The 24,663-nt window shown below is 46.5% G+C and overlaps 3 protein-coding genes and 1 long non-coding RNA gene across 4 annotated transcripts; 2 read left to right on the top strand and 2 right to left on the bottom strand.

Moving 5' to 3' along the window:
* Positions 1 to 33: 33 nt before the first annotated feature.
* On the bottom strand, positions 34 to 1,639 carry mrps10 (mitochondrial ribosomal protein S10). Its single transcript, XM_019894979.1, has 7 exons — positions 1,515 to 1,639; positions 1,312 to 1,364; positions 1,097 to 1,160; positions 875 to 1,014; positions 563 to 671; positions 378 to 467; positions 34 to 302 (listed from the first exon to the last, which is right to left on the bottom strand). Exons 1-7 carry the CDS (start codon positions 1,584 to 1,586, stop codon positions 216 to 218), a joined length of 615 nt encoding a protein of 204 aa, XP_019750538.1. The 5' UTR covers positions 1,587 to 1,639; the 3' UTR covers positions 34 to 215.
* An 87-nt stretch (positions 1,640 to 1,726) lies between these two features.
* tulp4a (TUB like protein 4a) lies at positions 1,727 to 17,251 on the top strand. Its single transcript, XM_019894985.1, has 14 exons — positions 1,727 to 1,966; positions 3,171 to 3,890; positions 8,928 to 9,056; positions 9,148 to 9,309; positions 9,382 to 9,562; positions 10,145 to 10,252; positions 10,327 to 10,493; positions 11,355 to 11,579; positions 11,657 to 11,891; positions 11,968 to 12,112; positions 12,305 to 12,449; positions 12,532 to 12,625; positions 12,828 to 16,123; positions 16,280 to 17,251. Exons 2-14 carry the CDS (start codon positions 3,639 to 3,641, stop codon positions 16,394 to 16,396), a joined length of 5,256 nt encoding a protein of 1,751 aa, XP_019750544.1. The 5' UTR covers positions 1,727 to 1,966; positions 3,171 to 3,638; the 3' UTR covers positions 16,397 to 17,251.
* Positions 13,404 to 24,145, bottom strand: LOC109530991 (uncharacterized). Its single transcript, XR_002171099.1, has 3 exons — positions 23,798 to 24,145; positions 18,994 to 19,001; positions 13,404 to 13,417 (listed from the first exon to the last, which is right to left on the bottom strand). It is a non-coding gene; the product is annotated as an uncharacterized LOC109530991 (long non-coding RNA).
* Positions 19,330 to 23,775, top strand: tmem181 (transmembrane protein 181). Its single transcript, XM_019894978.1, has 18 exons — positions 19,330 to 19,651; positions 20,156 to 20,287; positions 20,499 to 20,602; positions 20,693 to 20,760; positions 21,077 to 21,167; positions 21,346 to 21,464; positions 21,541 to 21,657; positions 21,731 to 21,811; positions 21,906 to 22,005; positions 22,125 to 22,255; positions 22,328 to 22,419; positions 22,491 to 22,548; positions 22,627 to 22,729; positions 22,801 to 22,852; positions 22,922 to 23,004; positions 23,092 to 23,181; positions 23,273 to 23,339; positions 23,425 to 23,775. Exons 1-18 carry the CDS (start codon positions 19,527 to 19,529, stop codon positions 23,507 to 23,509), a joined length of 1,698 nt encoding a protein of 565 aa, XP_019750537.1. The 5' UTR covers positions 19,330 to 19,526; the 3' UTR covers positions 23,510 to 23,775.
* Positions 24,146 to 24,663: the final 518 nt, after the last annotated feature.

The following is a 24,663-nucleotide window of genomic DNA, read 5'->3' as shown; positions in this document are numbered from 1 at the left end:
ATACCCAGCCACAAAGAACAATCTCCAATCATGTTTTGTTGAAACCATTTACTTTTTTTTTTTTTTTTTATAAAATAAGACACAAATATGACAGTTATTGATAATATTGTCCATCGGCATGATGGGCTAGCGGTTAGCCCATTGGCCTCGGAAAGCTTGTTCATCTATACAGTATGTGCCCTGCAATTGGCTGGTGACCAGTGCAGGTGTACATTTTATTGACTTGGCTTCTCCGCTTCCTCCGTGGGCTCGTCCTTCCACATGGGCTCATGGATGTGTTCTGGAATTTTCTCTATAGCAGTCTGATAACAAAAAATGAAATGATGAGGCTTGTGAACACCCCTGTGGTTCAAGCATACAGCAAGAGCTCGACTCACCTTGGTCACCTGCATAGCTACACTTTCTGGAAGGTTCCTCTGGATGTATTCCAAATATACCCGAGCTGTGGAGCCTGTTAAATGAGACAACTACAAAGACAAATTCTTTGTCACTTTTTTTTTTTAATTGCGAACTTATATAGTTATCCACCATTCAATCTGATATGTAAATACAAAAATCACACCTCGATACACCTGTAGTGTGTCCTCATCTCGTACTGAACCCTATGTTTTTTGAAGATGTGGACCGACTTGAGGAGGGTTAACCTCTCCATGTCTTTGGGAGGTTCAAAACTGCAGCAGAGGAGCATGTATACAGAATGACTGCAAACCCTGAACAATTGCCACCACATAGCCCTAACAGTACACCAAGACTTCTGTGATGTGTGTGTCTTTATTTTTATTTATTGATTTGCAGTATGCCGTGTTGCTGCAACTTTGTGGAATATCCATAGAAGAGACAGAAAATGTGTCTGCCACAGATTACCAAAACTCACACTTTTCCGATGCTGATGCCAAGCTCTTTGGCCGCCATGGTGGCGAAATACTCATAACTGTCCAAAACGGCCCTGTCGTGGCCTTTTACCATCACAGTCACCTTCTGGAAAAGCGTGTCGGGTTCTTCTGTCACAGTGATCTAAAAGGGAAATGTGAGAATGGCTTCCTGGGTAAAGTGATGCTGATGTTTTAGTGGTGGGGTGATTGTGATAACAACTCACTGACGACGCTGTTGATGAAAACACCCTGGGTATGTGGAAGGATGGGCTCAGATAGAGGGGAGACCTGCAGAGATTTGAATGCAAAAAATTGCATTTAATTGTTCTGCATGCCAATCTACATAGCCGGCATAGTTAGAAGCCCAAATATATTGATTCTTTGTTGAATAAGTGAAAGTTTACGATTTACTAGTGTGCAGTGGAAACATGTTACATACCCAATTGTAAGCCATTTCTTGTGTCCTGCACAATGGCCCAAAACTCGTGGTCTCTGTAAAACATGCAAAAATTAGCAGACGCAAGGGTGCAAAGAGGACACCAGCGCAGTACATTTCGTCCATGCAATGTCGTGATTATACACTTGTATGTATAACAACAAATATTAAAAACACACACACACACACAGACGCACACACATTACCGATTGTGATATTCCGTTGAATATCCTTGTCAAAGAAAAAAGTTCTCTTCGAAACGGCATGGAAGCGGCCATATTCCCAGAGCAGGACTCGAAACCGGAAGTGCTATGTATCGTACCGCTGCCCCCGTGTGACCTGGAATGTACATAACACCAACAGATGTAATTACCAAATTACGTGCGCGGTAACTGGGAAAAAAAATCATCCGGAGAGCTATAAAAAAAAACATACATATTTTTAATCCAAATGTATTTGTATGACCACATGGATGACATTTTGAACGTGCTTCATTTTCGTGCTTTGACATCGACGATTCAAACGAGGTTTGAACGTGACAAGCGAGCATCATGTGACCATCACGTGACCCCCTCCGTCTAGGCCCTGTTGCCAGTTCCAGCAGATCTCCGGTTCGTCTCACACACACACCGAGCAGGGAATAGCGACAACACCCGAGGTAAGCTTCCCACATCATTGCCGGGCTACCTCCACTCTGCATTTGATACACAAAATATCAATCACAATGCATGACATTCTACTCATGGGTAAATTAGGTAAAAGCAGCGACAGGGCATGGGTTTAAAAAACGCGATACGAGTAGCCGACTGGTCATGCTAGCAGTAGCCGGATAGCGAGCAGTTCTAGCAGTGGATGAACAGCCCCTGGTCGCCGCCTTGGCTGGTTCTGGATCAGCCAAAGTTAACTGATGGTTCGCGGTCTCTCTCTCTCTCTCTCTCTCTCTCTCTCTCTCTCTCTCTCTCTCTCTCTCTCTCTCTCTCTCTCTCTTTCTTTCTTTCGCTTTCTCTTTATCTGTTTCTTTTTTTAAATTATAATAACAGTGAAAAACGCGTTCATCTGTCGCGCCAGCACAATTTAAAGACATGAAAAGCAGACGGGAAAAAACGTCGATGTGGGGTTTTTGTTTGATGGCGACGTTTTGATGCTCAGAGCTCACAGGGAGTTACCTCAACCTAGCATCATTTCAACGCGAATGTCGTATCGCTCCACACGGTGATACAATTTCCCTATCATGATGATAGGGCTGTTATAGATTTTTTTTTTTTTGGTAACATCAGTACACATGTTTACTATTTTATTTTACACTATTATTATTCCCACTTTGTTTACCTCGTGTGTTTGGACGCGAATGGGCTATCTCGTTCCATCAGCGTGTGCTAATTAAAGCAGAACCCAAAATGATATTACATTCTTGTTCAATTATTTATGAAGTCGTTAGAAATCCCTGCGCCGGCGAAGAATAGTCATGGAACTAGAACGTGCTATTAGTAGTAAGGGGATAATGAGGGGGTAATTTAGGCCAGTACATTAATATTTATTTGCAGATGTACCCGGATGGAGTTTGGCTTTTAACATTCCTATTATTCAATAATCTATTCATCTCCTAATGGACAGGACGTTCTTGGTTTGCGTTTTTTTTTTCCTGGTTTAAATTGAGGCAGAGATGGTACCATCCTGACCATGCGCCATGTCGTGCATGTAAATTCAATGGGCTCACTTTCTTTTCCAGGAAACATACTTTAAGTTAAGAGTTCTGATAAGAATATTACTCTTATCATGTGAAAGCAAACGTCAGTGTTTATTGATGAGCTTTGCTAAGTGGAGCTGTGATTGTTGTCTGTTTTTCCTTTGGCCGGCCACAGTGGGATGCCCAAGGTTTGCTGGCGTTATGACATTACTGGGAGGGGCGGTGCTCCTGCGGGGCTACAGCTGATGGAGAGGAGTCCCTGCTCCTCCTCCTCCTCTCACACTTGCTGCCAGGATCGGATGATGAGGACGCAGCGCGGCGGCGGCGACACTCAAGCAGCGCCGGGATCGAGCATGAGCTGCAGGACATGCTGAGCGGACTCGTTCGTGGTTTACATGCGTTTCATCCTGGATGTTCAGTCATGACAAGTGCCTTCCCAACACGGATTTTCCAACTTTTCTGACATTATCCGGACCCTCGCAGAGGTTTTCACTGATGTCCAGGAACTCACATATACTATGCACCATTGCTGTCTCACACTCATCATTGAACCCGTAACCTCAGCACAGGACTCCTGAAGGGAGCATCGTCCCCCCCCAACCCACAAGCCCCCTCTGGTAGCTTCTCCTCATATGACGCAGGGATGTTCGCCTCGGTGGAACACGGCCCCGTCCTCTGCAGCGACTCCAACATCCTGTGCCTGTCCTGGAAAGGCCGCGTGCCCAAGAGCGAGAAGGAGAAGCCAGTGTGCCGGAAGCGCTACTATGAAGAGGGCTGGCTGGCCACCGGGAACGGCCGAGGTGTCGTCGGCGTCACGTTTACATCCAGTCACTGCAGGCGGGACCGGCCAACTCCACAGAGGGTCAACTTCAACCTCAGAGGGCACAACAGTGAGGTAAGATGGAAGATGTTTTCTTGGTTAAATTGTTTTTTGTGTAGATGCAAATCTAATCACTTAAGGTATATAAACTCATTTGCCTGGACAGTACTCTTAGTGCGCATTTTTCTTATGAACACCACCATTATCTTTCGAGGCAACATGGCCGTGTAGTGTTACTCAGCACTGCTTCCCCAGTTGGAGGTTTGTGATCTTGGACTAGTCCCTTCTTGCTCCTGTGTCTTGATTCCCCTTCTGTCAGGGTCAGAGATAATTAGAAGGGGAAGCCGTTGAAAAGGGAGCGCCACTGAAATTGGACCGAGATTTCAACCAGACCGACGGTCAACAGGGAGAAACGGAAAGCCGCACATTTTCTTTCTGTCAAGTCTAATGAGCGCCTGCTAACTTGCGCCGCCGCCGCCTCCTTCTGACCTCTTGTCTATTGTAGCACGCTTGAAAAACATAAGATGGGAATATTTTTGTACGCCTTTTACTTTGAATGCTGCAGAATAATCCCCTCTGGGATATGATTAAAAATAGATCAACACGTCGTTTGACAAGAATTCTTGCCCCCCCCATCTCATGAAAACGTCTCTTCATTCGAAATGAGCGTTGAATATACGCGAGAGTAGTTTGACAACGCCATTGTGGACCGTCACGCAGAGTTGTCTGGCGGCATGCTATTCTCCTTTCAAGCAAAAATAGACACCGCACCGACGCGTTTTATCTATCAAGTCGATTAAAACGACACAATTCGTTTCAGTTGGGATTAGTCACCCCGGAATAGGCCTGCGTTTCCACCGTGGGCTTTGTCGGCGGGCTGTTGGAAGCTTCATCAGCGCGCAACTCGCCGATTAGTCAAAACAATTAGGATATTAAACAATTCAGAACGCTGACAGTAGAGTGAACCCCCTGTGGGCGTTAAGGACTCAATGCTGCTGTGAATAGTCAACCTATTTGAAATTCACCCACACCCAAATGGTTTGTAATTGCTCCAGATGCCATGAAATGGTGGCGAAGCACGACTTGACTTCATGACCTTAACTGACTTCAACATGGCACCAAGTTGGCCAAGCAACCTGATTTCAGCAGGTCTGACTGACCATGGATTTGTCTTCAGGAAAATACATCAGTGCTTTTCTTCTGTCTCGTTCTGTTAAAAATGCTTCACTTGGAATTGGATTACGCGCACAAAGTCCTTTCGTTGCGTTCCGCAGAGGAGTTCTCCCGTGCGCTTCACGTGCTTTCTACCTGTCTAACCACTTGACCCCTGCGACACGTTTAACAGGAAGGGCATCACCGTCGCTAATCCATCCGCGGAGGGCACACGTTGCATAACGAGCTCGGCTGCCGTGTCAGGCCCAGGTCTTCTTGGTTTGCTCCCAAATACTTTCCGTGGAAGATACTCGAGGCAATTTTCTTTTGCAGATTTTCATAGTTTGGGCACTCGTTTGGATTTAAATGCAAGTGCACTATAAACTCAGCATCATGGCGCATTTTCATTGCTCAATGACATGATCGGGATACGATGTAGTGCAAAGGCAAATTGGGTTTTCCCACATTGGCACGAAACCCTCAAAACAAGGTAATGATGAGTAGGATTGTGCCCTGTGCTCTGCCCTGGCTAGTGTACCATGAAGCCTGTACCCGTTGCCCTTTGTCTTACATCGTGCATCACTCCAACCTCGCTCTCTTCTTCTTTTTTTTTCCTAACAGCACAGCAGTTCTCTTCTGTTGAGTTAAGCACGTGATTTAATATCTCATCGTAATCAGCGGTCTCAGACCTTCCCTGCCGTTTGCTCCTGAGCCAGCTGGTCTTCACTTTCCAATCATGAATGAAGATTTCCAATCGGCTCACAATGGGGTTTGATTGTAAAAACCCAAATAAATCCCCTCTTATCCAAGCGAGCACTTGGTTGTTGTAAAATGGCGGCGAAACAATCTTGATATTGATTTTTTTTTTTTTTTGAAAGAAAGTGCAGTTTCTCTCCACGGACCAGAACTATTAATTTCTTTTGGCAAAAACAAAGGTCTCCATGCCAGCATTCATTGTTGCTATGGACCTGTGTGCTCTTGCCTCTGTGATGCTGCACCTTCCCAATGTCCTTTCACTTCTGCTGAGTGCACCGTAACCGCCAAAGGTGCCCCTTGATTTGATTTGGCCTCTTTTTTTATTTATTTTTTAACTTGCTGGGGTCAGCTTAGCGGCCCGCTCTGAGACGGAACGCTTTGACAAGTGGCACCACACACATGAAAGACAATGGCAGCTTTCCAAAGTGGGAAATATATTTATTAATTGGTAAACAGCGGGCCAGTCATTTCAGGGATCAGAGACCTGGCTTGTCTTTTTCTAAAATTTTGGTTCAGAAGGACTAAATAACCAGTTGAACCTCCATCATTGGGCCAAATCAAATGTGGTGAAATATTAATCGTTGTTCTCTAAATATAAAATATCATTTTATTTGTGCTGTATTTGGGTGTCTGCAACGGACTATATGAATTTACATGATTTCCTATGGAAAGTATTGCTTTGGATTTAGTTTGATTCACTTTAGTTCAGACATTTTGGGAACGAATCAATCACAACTGAGTTTCCACTGTCTCATCTAAATCTTTTGAACTGTAAAAATGTGGCATTCACATTAACCCCGTTGCTGTTTTTTCACAACAGCCAAAGAAAAAGCAAAACACGTGGGAGGATCCACTGTGTTGGAGTTTATAAAACATTTCCAGGCTCCGTGACACGCTTACAACCTTGGCATCGAATTTTACACGTTGTTAATTCTCACCTTTCTAATCATGACGCCAAGGATAATTGCCACTCATTTGTCGACTGGATTTTCTGCCCACGATCGCCGCCATCCCCTCAGTGTCCTGCGGCGTCTTCTCCTGATCACGTCTGTCTCCATGTGACGTCTGATCTCTCCTGGCTCGCTGCGTCACGGCGAGGTGCTCAGCTGTCTCCCCCCGCGGGATGCCTGACCAGCTCGCACTAATCTCCACACCCTGCTAAATTTACACTCACATGCGCAGATTATTCTCACCCCGACGCAGACCGTGGTGCGGGACACGACATGTGTGCACATGGTGCCTCTTTTTTTTTTACCTCTTGTTTGGCGTTTAACCTGCCTGATATTGTTGCTGCATTTTTTTAAAAAAACAGTTTTATGGCAAATCATCTCACTAACAATGCATTTATGTTGTACATGCACGTTTGTTTGAAAATATTTCAGTTGACTTGGTGGTTGATTACGATTCAGACGTGATTCTACTTTTGTGCATGCGCACATCTTCATGACGTGTCATCCCTTTGCAGCAATGGAGCGTAATCCTCTGGAACCCTCCTAAGAGTTAATCAGCGTCGCACAGTCCCAATCTTTATCCTCATTAAACAATACCCATGTGGTGGGGTTGACGCCAGTGCAACGCAAAAAGGTGGAGCACAAAGCTCCACCGAAGCACAATTGATGCTCGTTTACGGCGCTTGTGTGGCAACAGAATGATGCAAAATTAATATGATTCCAAAACACTGCATTATGTATTAGGAAACATTTGGATTTTTTTTTCCAGTTATCTCGAAAATTGTATTTGGCTTTTTATAGTGTTCTGGGGGTTGTCGGTCTGCTGTTTTTTTTTTGGGGGGGGGGGGCTTGGACCTGTTGGCAGTCAATCACAGGGTGTATTAAGACAACCATGGGCAGTATAGCGGAGGGCCACCAACATGTGGGGCGCCACGTCATCGCCAAGGACCACATTAGTATGCTGGAGGTCTGTTCAAAAAATAGCTCAGCGGTGATGGTATTTAATTTTTTTTTTTTTAATTTCCTGGGAATGCTGCAGGTTTTTATCTGGTCCACGAATAGATCAGGGTGTGTTTGTCAGTAGTGACGTGGTAGTTCTGTGTTGGGGTCGTAGCAGGGCGGGAAGCAAGGCCCCAGTCTATCTTATCAAAAAGGTTAGTCGTTGTCGGATTCACGCTCGGAAAGTGTAAGCCCGGCTAAAACGTGCCTCATGTTGTGCCCTGGAGCGTGTACGGCCCACGTGCTTCGCTGAGTGAGAGCGGCGCTGCTCCCTGTTTAGGATTATTCCCCTGGGAATAGGCTGAGTCACGCTACAGAAGAACAAGTAGATAGTGAGACACACACGCATACACGCGCACACGTATGCAAAAAAAAAAAAATAGAGGGAAGAGCTTGGGAGTAGCGATGGGTTCTTTTCAGGTGACACAAAATGCTCCTTGCTGCTCTGTGCCCGCGATCAGCATCTTGTGTTGATCATCTCTGTGATGATGATTCCTATAATCAGTGCACGATGCGTCATTTCAGCTAGTGGCCGTGTACTTTCTCTTATTTTGGAGGAGGGAGAAAATGATCAATTGGATTCTTTCAGTTGTTTTCATTCAATTTGAAAATATCTGCATGGATGGAACTCAATTTGGCACAGTTTCGTTCTGCAGGGCTTCTTTAGATTCATAGTAAATCGACCAATACATGATAATTTTTTTTCCGCTCATATTAGGAAGCTGCATTGTCAACTCATTTTAGCGTGCTCGAATTTCTATACTCTGAACAGTGACATTGGCCGGTGTCCTGGCCGGTCCACCTCCCAAAGGAGGCGGCCTGTTGTTGCCACGGCAACGATCAACGTTATTTCCCTTCATTAAAAGCCAGTGAGCCGTTTCTTTTTTCCCCCGATGAAAAATTATTACCTCGTGTTTGCTTTATATCCCTGTACTCTCGATTGACGTACTTGACATCAAACGACTTCTATTTCCGTCACAAAATGTTCAGCCTCAATCGTGTGTAATACATCTGATAATTACAGCTCCTCCGAGGAGTTTTCAAAAAGAGGTTAACCCACTTAATGATATGCTGCATTTGGTTCACTGCTAAACTTAGCTCAACGCTAACGTAACCCCTGGCGGCTCACCGCAGCGGGACGTTCGCAAGCCGTTTGAAAGAGTCAACGGAACCTCCTGAATCAGCATGGAAGTGTTGCGGCTTTGCGTCCTCAAAGCCCGCCTCATTCACGATGACATACGCTCGTCTCTTAAAGGTGGTCCTGGTGCGATGGAACGAGCCCTTCCAGAAACTGGCCACCTGCGATACCGATGGCGGCATCTTTGTTTGGATCCAGTACGAGGGCCGCTGGTCCGTGGAGCTGGTCAACGACCGCGGAGCTCAGGTTCGAGTTGTAGAAATCATGTGAAGTACGCTAGTGAGCTGAAACCTCGTATGTCGTGAGTATCGTAAACCGAAGACTTTGTAAACTGCAGGTGAGTGACTTCACGTGGTCGCACGACGGCACCCAGGCGCTCATCTCCTACCGCGACGGCTTTGTGCTGGTGGGGTCCGTCAGCGGGCAGAGACACTGGTCGTCCGAGATCAACCTGGAGAGTCAGATCACCTGCGGTATTTGGACACCTGATGACCAGCAGGTCCCCACACTTCTTTCTTCCTGCGATTCACCCCCTAGGTTCCTATTCTAACGTTTTCCTGTCCCCGTGCAGGTTTTGTTTGGCACCGCCGACGGACAGGTGATCGTGATGGACTGCCACGGGCGCATGCTGGCCCACATTCTGCTGCACGAGTCGGACGGCATCGTCAGCATGTCGTGGAACTACCCCAGCTTCCTGGTGGAGGACAGCAGTGAGAGCGACACAGATTCGGACGACTACCCCCCACTGCAAGGTTCGCCGGCTCCACAATCGCATGCCGTGTCCGCCGATGTACCGTCGTCCAGCTGTTTTATTTACGGGCCGGAGGAAAGCAGATGCGCCGCCATCTGTGAGCTTCTCATTTCCTTCCCCCCGTCTCCCGTCAGCGCCTCCAAATACTCATATTGCACTGATCACTCTGCGACACAGATTCGGACGACTACCCCCCACTGCAAGGTTCGCCAGCTCCACAATCTCATGCCGTGTCCGCCGAGGTACTGTCGTCCAGCTGTTTTATTTACGGGCTGGAGGAAAGCAGATGCGCCGCCATCTGTGAGCTTCTCATTTCCCTCCCCCCCGTCTCCCGTCAGCGCCTCCGAATGCTCATATTGCACTGATCACTCTATCAGTGTTTGTGCGCGGTACTGTCTAATGCACTGCATTTCTATTGTACTGCCAGTTTTTTTAAATTTTTACAAATGGCTTCATTTAAAGGCCATTCTTGGACCGCACCAAAGTCATTTGTTTCGTCTGGAAAATATTGTACTGCCAGCAGAGTATTATCTTGATTGTTTCGAAACTGCACATCGTTTCTTTTCTCTCTCATTACATACAGCGCACAGCCACAAACCTTTGCTGACAGTCAGCTTCACCTCGGGAGACATTAGCCTGATGAACAACTACGATGACCTCTCGCCCACCCTTATCCGCACCGGCCTGAAAGGTAAATCAACCCACGTTTTTTTTTTTCCCCTCGCCCCCTGTTCATCTCATCACTTTTTCCATCCTTTTCCACAGACGTGGTCGCCCAATGGTGCTCGCAGGGGGACCTTCTGTCAGTGGCCGGCATGGAGAAGACGCCTCTCTCCCACGACCCCTCTTGTCCTCCTCCTGCCAGGAACGCCGTTGCCAAGTTCTATAACATCCGGGGAGAGCACATTTACACACTGGAAACACCAGCGCAGGTGATTATCTTTCATTTTTGAGCATGGGTAGCATGGAGGACCTCTACCTCACAGTTCTGAGGTTTTATGCGTGCATTGCAATTGGCTAGTGACCAGTCCCAAGGTGTACATCGCAGCAAAGCTCGCTGGGATGGACTCCAAAAGCGGGGCAATATAACCCTCGTGTGTGGGATGTGTTTTTTTATGTCTTACGAAAAGAAAATGAAGACAAAGAATCTTTTTTTTTTCCCGACTCTTGGCCTCGGGTCGTTTTCTGTAATGAGCTTGTTTCAGTCCACATTTCCGACACATTTAAGTGACGTACAGGAAGTTGTGATCCAAGGGTGGACATATCGTCTTTTCTGACCTTGCACCTTCTCAGATTCCCAAACATTTTTAAAATGCTTTCAGCTCCTGTGAACGACTAATGTGAACAAGCGCGATATAAAATAGACGGATGAATGATTTTTGGATCAAAAAGGGAACCAACGCGCTACTTGGGGTGTACTTGATTTTCATTAGGCCGAGCATTTATTGGTTATACACTGCAAAAAAAAATAAGGAAGCTCGTGTTTTCCTTCCAAGGGTGGACATATCGTCTTTTCTGACCTTGCAACATTGTTAAATTCAAGCACCTTCTCAGATTCCCAAACATTTTTAAAATTCTTTCAGCTCCTGTGAACGACTAAGGTGAACAAGCGCGATATAAAATAGACGGATGAATGATTTTAGGATCAAAAAGGGAACCAACGCGCTACTTGGGTATACTTGATTTTCATTAGGCCAAGCATTTATTGGTTATACACTCCAAAAAAAAATAAGGAAGCTCATGTTTTCCACTTGCTGGGCATACTCGGTCCAACTCGTCTGTTTCCCTGGCAGCGCCCCATCACCACCCTCTGCTGGGGCCACCGGGACTCCCGTCTTTTCCTGGCGTGCGGCCCGGCGCTCTACGTGGTGCGCGTGGAGCACCGTGTCGCCAGCCTGCAGCTCCTCTGCCAGCAGGTCATCGCCACGGCCGTGAAGGAGGAGAAGGACGTGGCCAAGCTCACCATGCCGTCACGCCTCTGCTCCTACGTCACGTCCGCTTTTAACCCCACCGTCAGGGTAAGACAGAATGTCCAGACACTGACAAATAATCAGAATGACGACAAAACCTGATTTCTACTCCTCTTGTCCCCCAGCAGCCCGTTCCAGACCCCAACAACATGCGCGACTTTGTGAGCTACCCAACAGCTGGCAATGAGCGTCTGCATTGTACAATGAAGCGTACAGAAGACAACCCAGAGGTGGGGGGTCCCTGCTACACTCTGTACTTGGAGTACTTGGGCGGTCTGGTGCCCATCCTCAAAGGCCGACGCATCAGTAAATTGCGGCCAGAGTTTGTCATTATGGATCCTAAAATGGATGGAAAAACAGGTAAGGCGAGGACAATTTAAAAAGTAGTTTTTATGTAAGTTTTTGTGAACTATTCCAATGCCTTCTCTCTTCTCAGACGAGATATATGGCAATAGCCTGATATCAGCAATGATTGACAGCTGTAACTGCTCGGACTCGAGTGATATCGAACTCAGCGATGACTGGGTCGGCAAGAAGTCTCCAAAAATATCCCGGGGCAGTAAGTCCCCCAAGCTTCCCAGGTGAACAATCCCACACCATTATTTTCCCTTTTTGAATGTTTGTGTTCCCTAACTCTGGTTCTCTTTGCGTAATTGGTTCTAATGGATTGTTCTACACACGTTTTGTGCCTCACTGCATGCTTACGCCATCTTTTTTCCCTTTCCCATTTGCTACCTTCTTTGTAGAGACTTAGTTTGTCCCTTTACCAACAGAATCAACATCGATCCCAGGAAATCGCCCAAACTGTCTCGCGCCGCTCAGGAAGTTTCCCGGTCACCACGTCTACCCATACGCAAACCCTCCATTGGGTCTCCCAGTTTAACACGGAGAGAATTTCCTTTGGATGACATCACTCAGGTACTCGCCACCTTTGAGTTGCACAACCCATTTTTAAAGGATGACCGTTTCTGACCAATGTGTTTTAATGCAAATCTTCCAGCAAAGCTACCTTGCTCAGGTTACATCAAATATTTGGGGAACAAAATTCAAGATTGTCGGGCTTGCTGCTTTTTTGCCAACCAACCTTGGCGCAGGTAATCGATCAACATGTTTGTGTGAGTGACAACATGGTTGCGTGGAATCCGGGAGCCAGGAGTGGACACACTTTTGAGCTCGAGGGCCACGTTTGAATAATAATAATAAAAAAATAAGCTTACACTGTAACTTGAATAATTCAATTGTTTACATTGACGTCGTTTCTTGACCTTCTGATTTTTCCCTTCGTCTCACCCTCAGTCATCTACAAAACCAGCCTCCTCCACCTGCAGCCCAGGCAGATGACAATCTACCTGCCGGAGGTGCGCAAGATCTCCATGGAGTACATCAACCTGCCCGTCTTCAGTCCCAACGTCTTCAGCGAGGACGAAGATGACCTCCCCGTCTCGGGCCCTGCCGGCGGCGCGGATGACAACCCGCCCTGCACCGTCAACATCCCCATCGCCCCCATCCACAGTCCTGCCCAGGCCATGTCCCCCGCCCAGAGTATCGGCCTTGTCCAGTCCCTGCTAGCCAATCAAAACGTTCAGCTGGATGTTCTAACCAACCCCACAGCCACATCCCCGGGAGCTGCCGCCGCCGCCGGTTCCGACCAAAGCCAAGACGCCGTTCTTGCAGCCCAGTACACAGTCCCCACCAGATACTCCAGTCCCGGCCAGGTCATCTTTGGAGGGCTGGACATGAGTCGCCTCACTGTGGGAGCCCCTCACTCTCATCAGCCTTCACAACAGCAACAGCAGCAGCAGTTGCATCAACTCCAACACCATCAGCAACTACAGCACCATCAACAGCAGCTTCAGCAACAACAACAACAACAACAACAACAGATGCTGCAGCAGCAACAATTACAGCAGCAGCAGCAGCAATTTCAGCAGCAGCTCCAACACATGCAGCAGCAGCAACAACAGCAACATCATCAGCAACAGCTCCAGCAGCACATACTGCAACAGCAGCTGCAACACCAACAGCAGCAACAAATGCTTCAGATGCAACAGCAGCAGCAAATGCTTCAGATGCAACAGCAGCAGCTTCAAATTCAAATCCCCGTTGCCTCCATGTCGCCAGCGCAGTCCTCGGGTGCGGCCGTGCTTCCAACGGGGGCGCTGCAGATCCAGATCCCTCACCCGCCGCCCGATCTGCTGGTCGAAAAGGGAGCGGCGGGCGAACACGAGACCCTTCTGAAAATAAAGACGACGCGTTTGCTGGCCGAGGCGGACACGGTGGTGTTCAGCGCGCCGCTGGAGCTAAGTAAAATGAATCCCCCTCCTCCTTATCCTGGAACGGTGGCTGCTGCGGTGGCGGCGGCGGCTGCAGCGTCCGCTTCCGTGCCGAACCTCGGCGTGGCTGCCAACGCCTCATCGGGAACAATCGGGGGCTCCTCTGGAACGCCACCTCCTGGTGATCTCGGTGCAAAGAAGGGGGATATCCAACTTTATCCCCTAAGTCAGCAACAAGGCCAGTACCCCACACCACTAGGCTACGAGCGAATCACCACCTTTGACAGCAGCGGGAACGTGGAGGAGGTCTGTCGTCCTCGAACCCGTCTCGTCTGTAATCAAAATGTCTACAACCTGCAGGGGCCTGGAAGCTCTGCCACCCTCAGGGTCACCTCCTCATCCTCCTCGGCAGAAGGCAAGAAGATCCAGCTGCCGTACAGCTCCGCTACCCTGAACAGACTGACCGCACCTCGCTATTCCATACCGAGCGGAGACCCTCCCCCATATCCAGACCCGGCCAATCAGAATACCGGCAGGAATCCAGGACAGAAGCTGGATAGCGGTCTCATCCACGCCACTCTCAGGAGGAATAGCCGCGAGGCCACCCTCAAAGTGTCCCAGACGATGGAGCCGCCCAGACCGCTGCCCCCCAAAGCGAAAAATAACAGTGCGCTGGCGGCTTCCTACCAGCAGAGGGTGCAAACAGCCTTATACACCTGCAGTCAGTGTAGCAGCGGGTCCAGCGTAGGAGTCACGGCTCCAGGCAGCGCCAACGGAATAGCAGGCGGTACCATCATCAGGCAAGATTTTCCGCCAGGGAACGGAGCGCCGCACAGCACAGTTATCGTACACTCCAACAGCGCTACCCCTCACGCTTCACAGTCCTCGTACAGCCTGCTCAACTCCCTGGAAGGATCCGCACCCACGGCAGGAGGAGGCAGCGGCAGAGAGCGCGTAGATTATGTTAATTCGGCATTTACTGAGGATGAAACGCTCCATCAGTCCCTCAGGCATTTGGCTTTAGGAGGAAACGAGACGTCGGGCTTGCTCGTGAAACGCCCGCCTCCCTATCAGTGGGACCCCGCCGCCACGGAGGAGGTGTGGGTCCCTCAGGAACGGACCGCCACGCTCAACCCAGCCAGCTATCCGGGACCCCACAAGCCACCCTCGCTTATCCTCAGTCCGGCTCAACACTTGGATGTGTCCAGGCTGCCTTATGTGCTGTCTCCCAAGTCGCCCACGACCCCCGCTAGCGCATCTTTTCAAGCTGCCGCCGGGTACCAAATTTCTCTCCAGTACCCCCCAGTCACTGCCTACCCCGGAGGCCAGCTTCAGCCCATCCTAACATCACCCCGACCCTGTTCCTCCCCAAAAGAGGTGGTGGCCCCCGTTTCTCTCTCACAGCAGGACGCAACCATTGTCTTACCTGCCGGTTACCCTGCGAGTCTAACAAACCTGGCCTGCTGCCCTGTACCACCTATGTACCCCGCTACCAGGCTGCCCGTTCCTCCCATCGCCCTCCACACACCGTGGGGTACGTATAACTCGTGCCCCCCTAATCCCAGTCCTGCTGTGCCCCTACCTCCCAAAACTTCCCATATGGCAGTCGACAAAAATGCTCTTTCACCACCACCGCCCCCGCCTCTTCCACCGCCACCCCCACCGCCACCGCACGCAGAACTGCAGAACCATGCAGGGCTACAAGAAGCCATGGCAGAAAGCGGGGAAGGATTCCAGGAAGTGCTGTCCTTAGCTGAGAGCCCCGTGCCCCCTCGCTCAGAGAAGTTCAGCAAGAAGAACCGCAAGAGGGCAGACGGGAGGGCGGAGGAGGCCAATGTGCCACCTCTGGCTGAAGGGAGCAAGTCCAAAAAGGAGGGTAGGGCATTGGGGGACTTTAACGCCCTCATTTCCAGTCCACGGCTGGGAGGGAGGGACAAGAAGAAAGTGAAAGGACCGAAGGAGCAGCTGAAGGCCAAGAAGCTGAGCAAGGCCACCGCCAACAGCGAGTTCCAGGACAGCTCGGATAGCGAGCCGGAGCTTTTCATCAGCGGGGACGAGCTCCTCAACCAGTGCCAGAGCGGGAAGAAAGGCTGGAAGACGAAGAGGAACCTCAGGGCGGCCAGCGAGTTGGAAGAGATGAAGTGTCGCAAGGCCAATGAGAAGGAGGACCGAGGACTGGGAAGCCAGGGCTTCGTGTATGTCATGGCGAACAAACAGCCGCTGTGGAATGAGGCCACGCAGGTGTATCAGCTGGACTTTGGGGGTCGCGTCACGCAGGAGTCTGCCAAGAACTTTCAGATTGAACTTGAGGGCAGGCAGGTAAGAAAGATCACTGTGTGTCAAATGACTTTTGAATATAGAACTTCTGATCTTCACACTTCTCACCGGATCTTTATTGAGAACAAGCTGTACAGAAAACGGAGATATGGAATTGTGAGATCCTTTAGCGACGCTAACGTTTTTGCTCTTTTGCAGGTGATGCAATTCGGCCGCATCGACGGCAACGCCTACATCCTGGACTTTCAGTATCCCTTTTCCGCCGTGCAGGCCTTCGCGGTGGCTTTGGCAAACGTTACGCAACGCCTCAAATGAGACGGCGCCCTGCCGCACGGGATTTTCAGGAAGTTGCCGTATTTTTTTTTTTTTGAAACCGTGACATGCCCTGGGTCCACAGAGACGACGTCAGTGGAGAGAGCTGATACCGCTGCAATACACGATGCTGCCACTTGAGTCGCGGTTGCCAGGCCAGCGAATGCAGCGCTGCGCTTTTGGCAACCATCATGCAAATAAACGCTGTTTTAGTAAGTCGACTCGACACTTTTAGACGACCAAGAGAGGAAACTGTCAATGTGCAGTTTGATTAAGATTTTTATTTTTATTTTTTTTTAAGGAGCAGCAGTAATACTTGAAAACCACACTCTGGTGATATTTGATTTTCTCCAGAGCACACACACAGGTACTACTGGCACCTCAAATCCATTGCTGTACAACACTCACTACAATATGACAGCGTTTTTCCTTTGAGGGGGTGTTTGTGACGCAAACTGGCGGACGGTCAGCTTTTATTTTTGCTCTCTGTCATTCCTCTAGCGACTTGTCAGTTCACACGTTATAACCGGTGTGACTGCCGGCGTTGAGATCTTTTTACTTGTTTTCTTTTTTTTTTACATACATAATTGAAGGATGGAGAAACGTGGATTAAGTTATGCGTACTGTACATTGTAAATTGTTTCCATTGTTTGCGTTTTTTTTTTTTTTTTTTTTTGGGTGTGTGTGTGTGTGTCATCATCCATATTGTTAACGCACCGCTTTCATTCGGGAGACTTAAGTTGTGATATTACTCTCGCACTGACGTCGCTGTGACGTCAGCCATGGCACCTGTTGTCACTTCTGTGAAGTGCGTGTTCAGTGAGGGGCCTGACCCCCCTCAGCCCCCATCGCCCACCCTCAAATCTTAAACACCACACTTAAACGAGGTGCAGGGAATATTTTTCTACGTGTCTCTCACAATTTCTTCACAATAGACATATCAGTCAGTCATACTCAAATGAAACTTGATTTTTTTTTCCCGTGTGTGTGTGCGTGTGTGTAAAGAGACTTGGGGGACTCTGCCACTGTGTTTCAATGCTGTAATGCTGTTCAATGCAAAAACGGAAAACTTTTTGCAGATTTCTTTTTTCTTTTTAGTCAACACCAATGAAGGATGAAGCCAGTGAGTCGAATATCTAAATATGGTTTGTTGCAACGCTTGTGTTTTACATCACAACAAAGCTTATGTTTGACTTTTTTTTTTTTAAACGACATATTGGACCACCTCAAATTTAAAACAAAGAAGTCATCTTTTGTGAGATTTTTGTTCTCATAAATACTCTTATGAGAATGAAGTTGTAATTTTGACGTCAATATTCCCCACATGAATTACTTTGTCTCTCATACTACAGAATTCAGACTAATACAAATTCGAACTTTTTTTTCCTCAACAAATATCATTCTTTAAATTCGGACTTATTTTTTTATGGGAATCTCAAAATTACAATGTTTTTTTTTCTTGTTATATTCCAACTTAATTCTCATTCAATTATTTTTCTCTGAAAATATTGCAAATAGAAAGTGAGGCCATTTTTAAAGTAAAATTACAACTGCCTGAAATTCTTTTTTCCTTGGAATATTCTTTGAAAAAAAACATTTTTTTTTCATGTAATGCCCCCCCCCAAAAAAAAGAAAGCGCATGGTTTCAGATCCATCTATTTATGTTTAGTTGTGCAATATTTTCTTTTGAGAAAAGAATCTTTGGTTGATGGTCCACTTTAATACTTTGCTTTTACATTCAGCATCTCAAGTTGCTGGTTTGTACATTTTTTTTATTTTTATTTATAAGGTCATTTCTGAAAGGAGATATCGTATCTACAAATAATGTACATTGTGGAGTTTTTGGAACAGTTTGCTGTGTTTTTTTGTTGGTTTTATGCTTTTGTTCTAGTCTAGCTAGTGAGTTTTGAATGGGCGAGCAGTAAGGTAAAGTCGTGTTCTCTGTCAAGTTGTACGTACCTGTGTGTGCGTGTTCATTCACGCATCGACCTGTCGCATCTGTTGTTGAGTCCGCTCTCATGGCTTCTGACATGTTCACATCAATGTGTCACACATTCACTCTGTGCAAGCCTGAGTTCAGCAGCACCACCGTGGACTTCTAAAAGTTTTCGACCTGAGTGTAGATACTGCAGGATGTTGGCTTTTCTTTTGAAAAGGTATGTGCTTGGTATTTATAGGTGTTAGACTTTAAAAGACAAAGGAAAAAAAACGCACCTATTTGGTGACTGAACGTTTTTAGTGAATGGATTAGTTAGGCATGCCATGTAAATTATTTTATAATTGTATATGTCAAGCATCTTTTGAATAAAACATCTTTGTTGCCAAAAGAATCGTTTGGAATGGTAGTGATTGAAGATTACCTTTTACCTTAACAATATGTCATACATTTTGAGTTGCTGGTAGATGTTTACACGCGAGTCAACCATACATCTTTACCCGTAGGTCCACTGGCTAAATGGTGACACATAATGGCAAATGCCAAAACCTTCTGTTGTGGTGTTGTAACTCTTTCAGCATATTTGAACACAGCCATACAAACACAAACACACGTAGACAGATAATCACGTGCATAAGTTCTTTGTCCTATGAAAAGAATTGACTAATATTACTGCCTTACTGAGGTGTACTCAAGTGTGCAGTACAATGTTTCTGTACACTACGATACTGCCCCCAGGTGGCCAACCTGTTCACACATTTTTATTTTTAATTTAATTGTGATATTCATGTTATTTATTACACGGTAAGAAATTATTGAGTGCTATTTTCCTACATTCATAGAGAAGTGTATTGTATTCACAACAAAAACTTTTTTTTCTGAATAATAAAATTCATCGATAAATACAATGCATTCGTAATTGACGTAACGTATTTGGGAGGATACGTCACCAGCCGCTTCTCTGTCCACGGTGCTGATGTTTAGTCACGTGACCCCTCCCTCTCCTCCACATCCGCCGCCTCTTTATTAAATCCGTTCTCCTCTCTTTTCTCGCTTTCACCATTGAGCAGTTACAAAGGAAACTGCTTGGCCTGCATTCTCAATTCAACCGGCAAACGAGCGGCCGCCGATTTCATCCCTCTCCCTTGCCATCGCCATTTTTTCCTCCATCCTTCCACCCATCCAAACAGGGGCGTCATGGACAGCGACTACTTGGAGAACCCCCTTTACAGCGAGCTCAAACACTTTTGCAGGAAAGTCCAGGAGGCCTACAATGAGCTCAAGGAGGAACTGACACCCTACAGGGATGAGCGCTTTTACAGGTGCCCCGCTTACGTCAAATAGCAAGACATTTATGATGCTAGTGACGTCATGTATTTGGATGGATCGATAGATAGATGTGTCTCGTAACCAATGCTCGAAAACCGGTCACCCGTGATTTTCTCTTTTTTTTTTTTTTTAACCGTGATTTTCTCAAACTGAGCCCGTGGGCACTACGTGACGTCAATTTCAGCCGACAGCAGGTGGCAGACCAGAGAAAAATGGCAGCCCTCTGAGATGGACAGAAATAGTTTCATTTTTTCTGCTTTTCACAAATGCAATATTAAAAATAACAATACGGTATTTAGACTGGTGGGGGAATAGAGATAAATAAATACAATAGAGTTGAGTTAAACCTTTTTAATACGATCATATTTCAATCATTAAATATATATAGTTTTTTTGTGCAATAATCATATTCAAAATTGGATAGACATATCAAATTAAAAATGTATCGAATATGTACACGCGAATCAAAAATCTCAAGCAAAACGCTGACGTTGCAGGCTTTCTTTTCCTGCTCCGCCCCTCTTTGGATGGCGTCACACTATAGTGTTTTCACCCAGCTGGCTTCTTCAACGCGGATGTAGTCTCACCGCCAAAGCGACTTTTCTTGACAAAACGGCACAAATGGAGCCGTAAGTGTTACGTTACACCGTCATCGTGATGTTTATAAATGACAGAGGCAATCAACTACCGGGTTTTGATGCGCCATATGCTTCTGGTAGCGCATGCTAATGTGGGAAACTAGCTATGATGACATACCTGTGTTGGGGATTTTTTGCAGGCTATTGGTCAATAATGGAACTCGAATGGCGTCTTGTGTGTCTTATTTGTCTCCCAATGTAGATTGGCGCCCATGCGCCTCTACACACTATCCAAAAGACATTTCGTATTGGTCTTCGTGCTCTTCCTCGCTTGTTTCGGCCTCACAGTTTTGATCGGAATTGCAGGTGTGTACATTACAGTTGTATGTCTTAATCTGCGTTTATAAATTACTATTAAGTGCTTATTGTAAAATGCGTTTGTTTTTCTTTTGATAGGCCCAAAGATTCTTTCTGAGCAGGTGTACAATGGGGACCAGTTCCTTGCCAAAAATGTCTCCGTTCAGGTCAGGTGATAAAAGTTGGTCTGGTGACTTGTAATTAATTGTCACGCAAAGTATTTCTACCTGATTGAAGTCTTTTTCTCTCATAAACTAAGGACCTATTCTTGAAAAAAATATTCCGTTAATATCTCGGGAATTGTTTATTTGCCGTAGTATGTTTTTGTTCTTGTAAAATTGCAACTTGCCCCACCACCCCAATTTCAAATTTATGAACATATCGTTGTTTTTTTTTTCCCCCCTTTCCTATTTCTTCTTTGTGGTATGTTGTTAATTATTTGCCGAGTGCAAATTAATACATTTGTAATTCTTATATTTTCAGACTGGGCCCTTCGGTCTAATTTCCCCTCCTCTCACCACATATCATCAGCAGTTGTGGCTCACCTGTGTGATTCAGGCTCAACACAGCAATGGTAAGAATCTTTTTGAAATAGCAGAAACGAAAGCTCCTCAATGATTTAAGGGCCGACTTGGAGTGAGTCACATTTGGAGTCATGCCCTATCGCACGCTTGGGTGGTTTCAGCGCACGATGACAATTGCTCACTATTCGGGCCTCAGTCTTAACGGATTGCCCTCGTTGTCTGCTGCAGTGGGCGACTTCCAGCAGCCTTTTGAGATCGACGTGGAGCTCAAGGGTGTGTTGCCCGATGCCAGCGTGACGCATGTCAACAGCGTCCGCAGCAAGTCGCGAACGCTGCACTGCGGTACCGTGAGTGTCGCCTTCCACTCGAACCCCCGCCCGCCCAACAAACGCATCATGAACGCGTCGCCTGAACTTGTTGCAGAAATGCGACGAGATCATCGTGCTGCATCTGGGCTACCTCAACTACAGCCAATACCAGGTCACGGTCAGCTTCAAAGGCCTTGAAAACATCACATACGACCTGAAGGTCAACTTTGTGGTGAGATATCCAAACACGTCGATCATCGCAATTCTTGTCGACGGTTTGATTCACAAGTCATATATGTGTTTAGTGGAAAACCTACAATCCCACCTTTTCCCAAGTGGAGATCTGGTTCCGCTTTGTCTTTGTGCTGTTGACCTTCATGGTCACGGTGAGGCTCATTTGACCTTCTTTCAAGCACAATTCGGGACCGTTGTTAGCGAGCGGACATTTTAACCCATCCGTTGTGTTCTCTTTACTCTCAGTGTCTGTTTGCTCACTCGCTGAGGAAGTTTTCCATGCGGGACTGGGGCATCGAGCAGAAGTGGATGGCCATCCTCATGCCTCTGTTGCTGCTCTACAATGGTAATTCTCTCTCATACCTCCCTTGACTCCCAACTAAAGTGGTGACACACTTGCGAGCTTTGGCTACGAAGTGTGGGAAAAAAAGAATGAGATCAATTGGCTTGCGTGTTGCCTTCCAGATCCGTTTTTTCCGCTGTCCTTCCTGGTGAACAGCTGGTTTCCCGGCACGTTGGACGCCTTCTTCCAGGCTCTGTTCCTGTGCGCCCTGCTGCTCTTCTGGCTCTGCGTCTTCCACGGCATCCGTGTTCAGGTAGATCCCGTGTCGTCGTTGTCGTCACCGTGGGGTTGAGTATGATTGCGAGCGACGTTTCATGCCCCACAGGGCGAGCGGCGATGCCTGACCTTCTACCTGCTGAAGGTGGTCATCGTGGGACTTCTGTGGCTGTCGGCCGTCACGCTGGGCATCTGGCAGACGTGAGTTTTATTTGTCGGCTTTTGGCGTCTGAATGTAGAAATGAAATATTTTCTCTTTGTGGGATTCATAGGGTCAATGAAGTCCAAGACCCCACCTACCAGTACTATGTGGACATCCAGAACTTTGAGGTGGGTGAAGTCATCTGTCATTTTTTGACGCCATTTTGAAAGAGTTTTCCCGTTGAATCAAAAGTTGTATCCTCCCAGGGCATGAAGTTGTTCTTCCTGATTATCGTTGTCCTCTACGTCCTCTACTTGACCTTCCTGATTGTCAGAGCCTGCTCGGAACTCAAGAACATGCCCTACTCAGGTTTCATGCCTCTTAGCAAAAAAAGTGAACCACTGTTTCGTGTATTCATTTTGGGTTTGACTCGTTTGTAGATCTGCGGCTCAAGTTCTTGACAGCGCTGACGTCTGTGGTCCTCGCTATAAGGTACGAGTGCTCGTCGGTGTCTCCTAATTGGTTCACAGTCGCACCTAACTGCGCCTTTGCTGTCCTCAGCTTGGTCATTCTTTACTTGAGATTCGGTGCCAAGGCGCTCCAGGACAATTTTGTGGCCGAGCTGTCCACTCACTACCAAAACTATATCCTTTTAACGTGACCGTGATGTGCAAACATTCTGTTCATCCATCTTTTTAAAGTTTGTCAATTGTCCTTAACTGCGGCCATACCAGCCGAGTTTTTGTCCTTTTACGGACTGCTCAACTTTTACTTGTACACGTTGGCGTTTGTGTACTCTCCCTCCAAAAATGCCCTTTACGGTAAGTAGTGGAAATGAAACACTTTTCTCATCTGATTGATAATAAGACTGAAACGGTGATTGATCCATTTTGGCTTCATCTGTCTGTCAAGACTCCCAGTTGAAAGATAATCCCGCTTTCTCCATGCTAAACGACTCCGACGACGACGTCATCTACGGGTACGTATGCGCAACATATCCTGTTTTTGGGCGAGTTAACCTCCAATGCCGATTTGAGTTGATGTTGGTTTGTTCCTTTCCAAAGGAGCGATTATGAGGAAATGCCTTTGCAAAACGGACGCGCCATCAAAGCGACCACCAAGTTCCAGGACGAGAGCGATAGCGACTGATGCGGTGTAGACAAACAAACAAACAACAACTAAAAAAAAGCATCATGTTTATGTGTAAATAAGAAATATTTTCACAATGTTACTCTGCAAGTGTACATATGAATATTTTTAAGAACAGGGCCACTTCTCCAGAAATGGACTGTACTGTAGTTCTACTGAAAATGGAGGATTGTCGTTTTTTTTTTTTTTTTGGAAATCGCAAGATTTATTTGCCGTTCACGACCAGCATTTCTTCACGATAAAGGAGTAATAGGGCCACTCTGAAAAGATATGCACGTCAACTAAAACAGAGGGGCCGGGGTGGGATCATAATGATCCGAGAATGAAGTCGGAATGTTTCGGAAATGAAGACTAAAGATTTATTCTTACACCTCTCATTTAATGTGACCGCAAGAGTCGTCATGTTGCAGCTGTCACATTACGAGAGGACATTTGAGATTTAAGTTGTATCATAAGAACATAGTTTAAATTCTTGAATGTCACAAAATTACAACTTTTTTTTGTTTGTTTTGCTTGTAAATGAGAATTTCAGCCTCATCCTAATCATGTGACATTATTCTGTTCAGTTTGACCTTAATACTCTTTTGGACGTCGCACGTCAAGCTTTTGAAGTAATATGAAAAGTGCAAATATTTATAAGGGGTTTTTATCTTTTGTTGTTGTTTTGGAAAGACAGTCGACATTTTGTACCCTTTCTGTTCAACTACTGATATCTGGACTACTGCTGTGGTTGTCAGTGCAAGCTACTGTGTGACATCAAGTGTGACCAAAAGTTTTTTTTTTTGTCACATTGTGATGATTAGGAAGTAAACACGATGGCATGTCAGAGCTGCATTCATGTATAGTAAGTGCCAAAGCTGTGTTTCTGCATTTGTTCCAAATCACAGGGGCAGTACTGTACCATATTTCTTACTGTCTGGGAGGAGGGGAAAGTTTTTTTTTGTAAATGCACTTTTTTTTTGTATTTATTTGTTGACATTTGGTCCTGTATTGTTTGATGAATTATGCGAATTTGTACTTATATCGACTACTATTGCAGTTTTCTTACATACTACTATCCATCATTGCCTTTTACGTAGATGTGTTAAAACAGGATGTAAACGTTGTTTTCTTCACCACACAATGCACTCATATGCCAAACGTTTGCCGCCCTT

This window comes from Hippocampus comes, unplaced genomic scaffold, assembly GCF_001891065.2.
Source record: "Hippocampus comes isolate QL1 unplaced genomic scaffold, H_comes_QL1_v1.1 scaffold8, whole genome shotgun sequence".
Taxonomy (NCBI): Eukaryota; Metazoa; Chordata; class Actinopteri; order Syngnathiformes; family Syngnathidae; genus Hippocampus; species Hippocampus comes.
The sequence above is the reverse complement of the archived record's forward strand: the minus strand, read 5'-3'. Positions and strand labels throughout refer to the sequence as shown.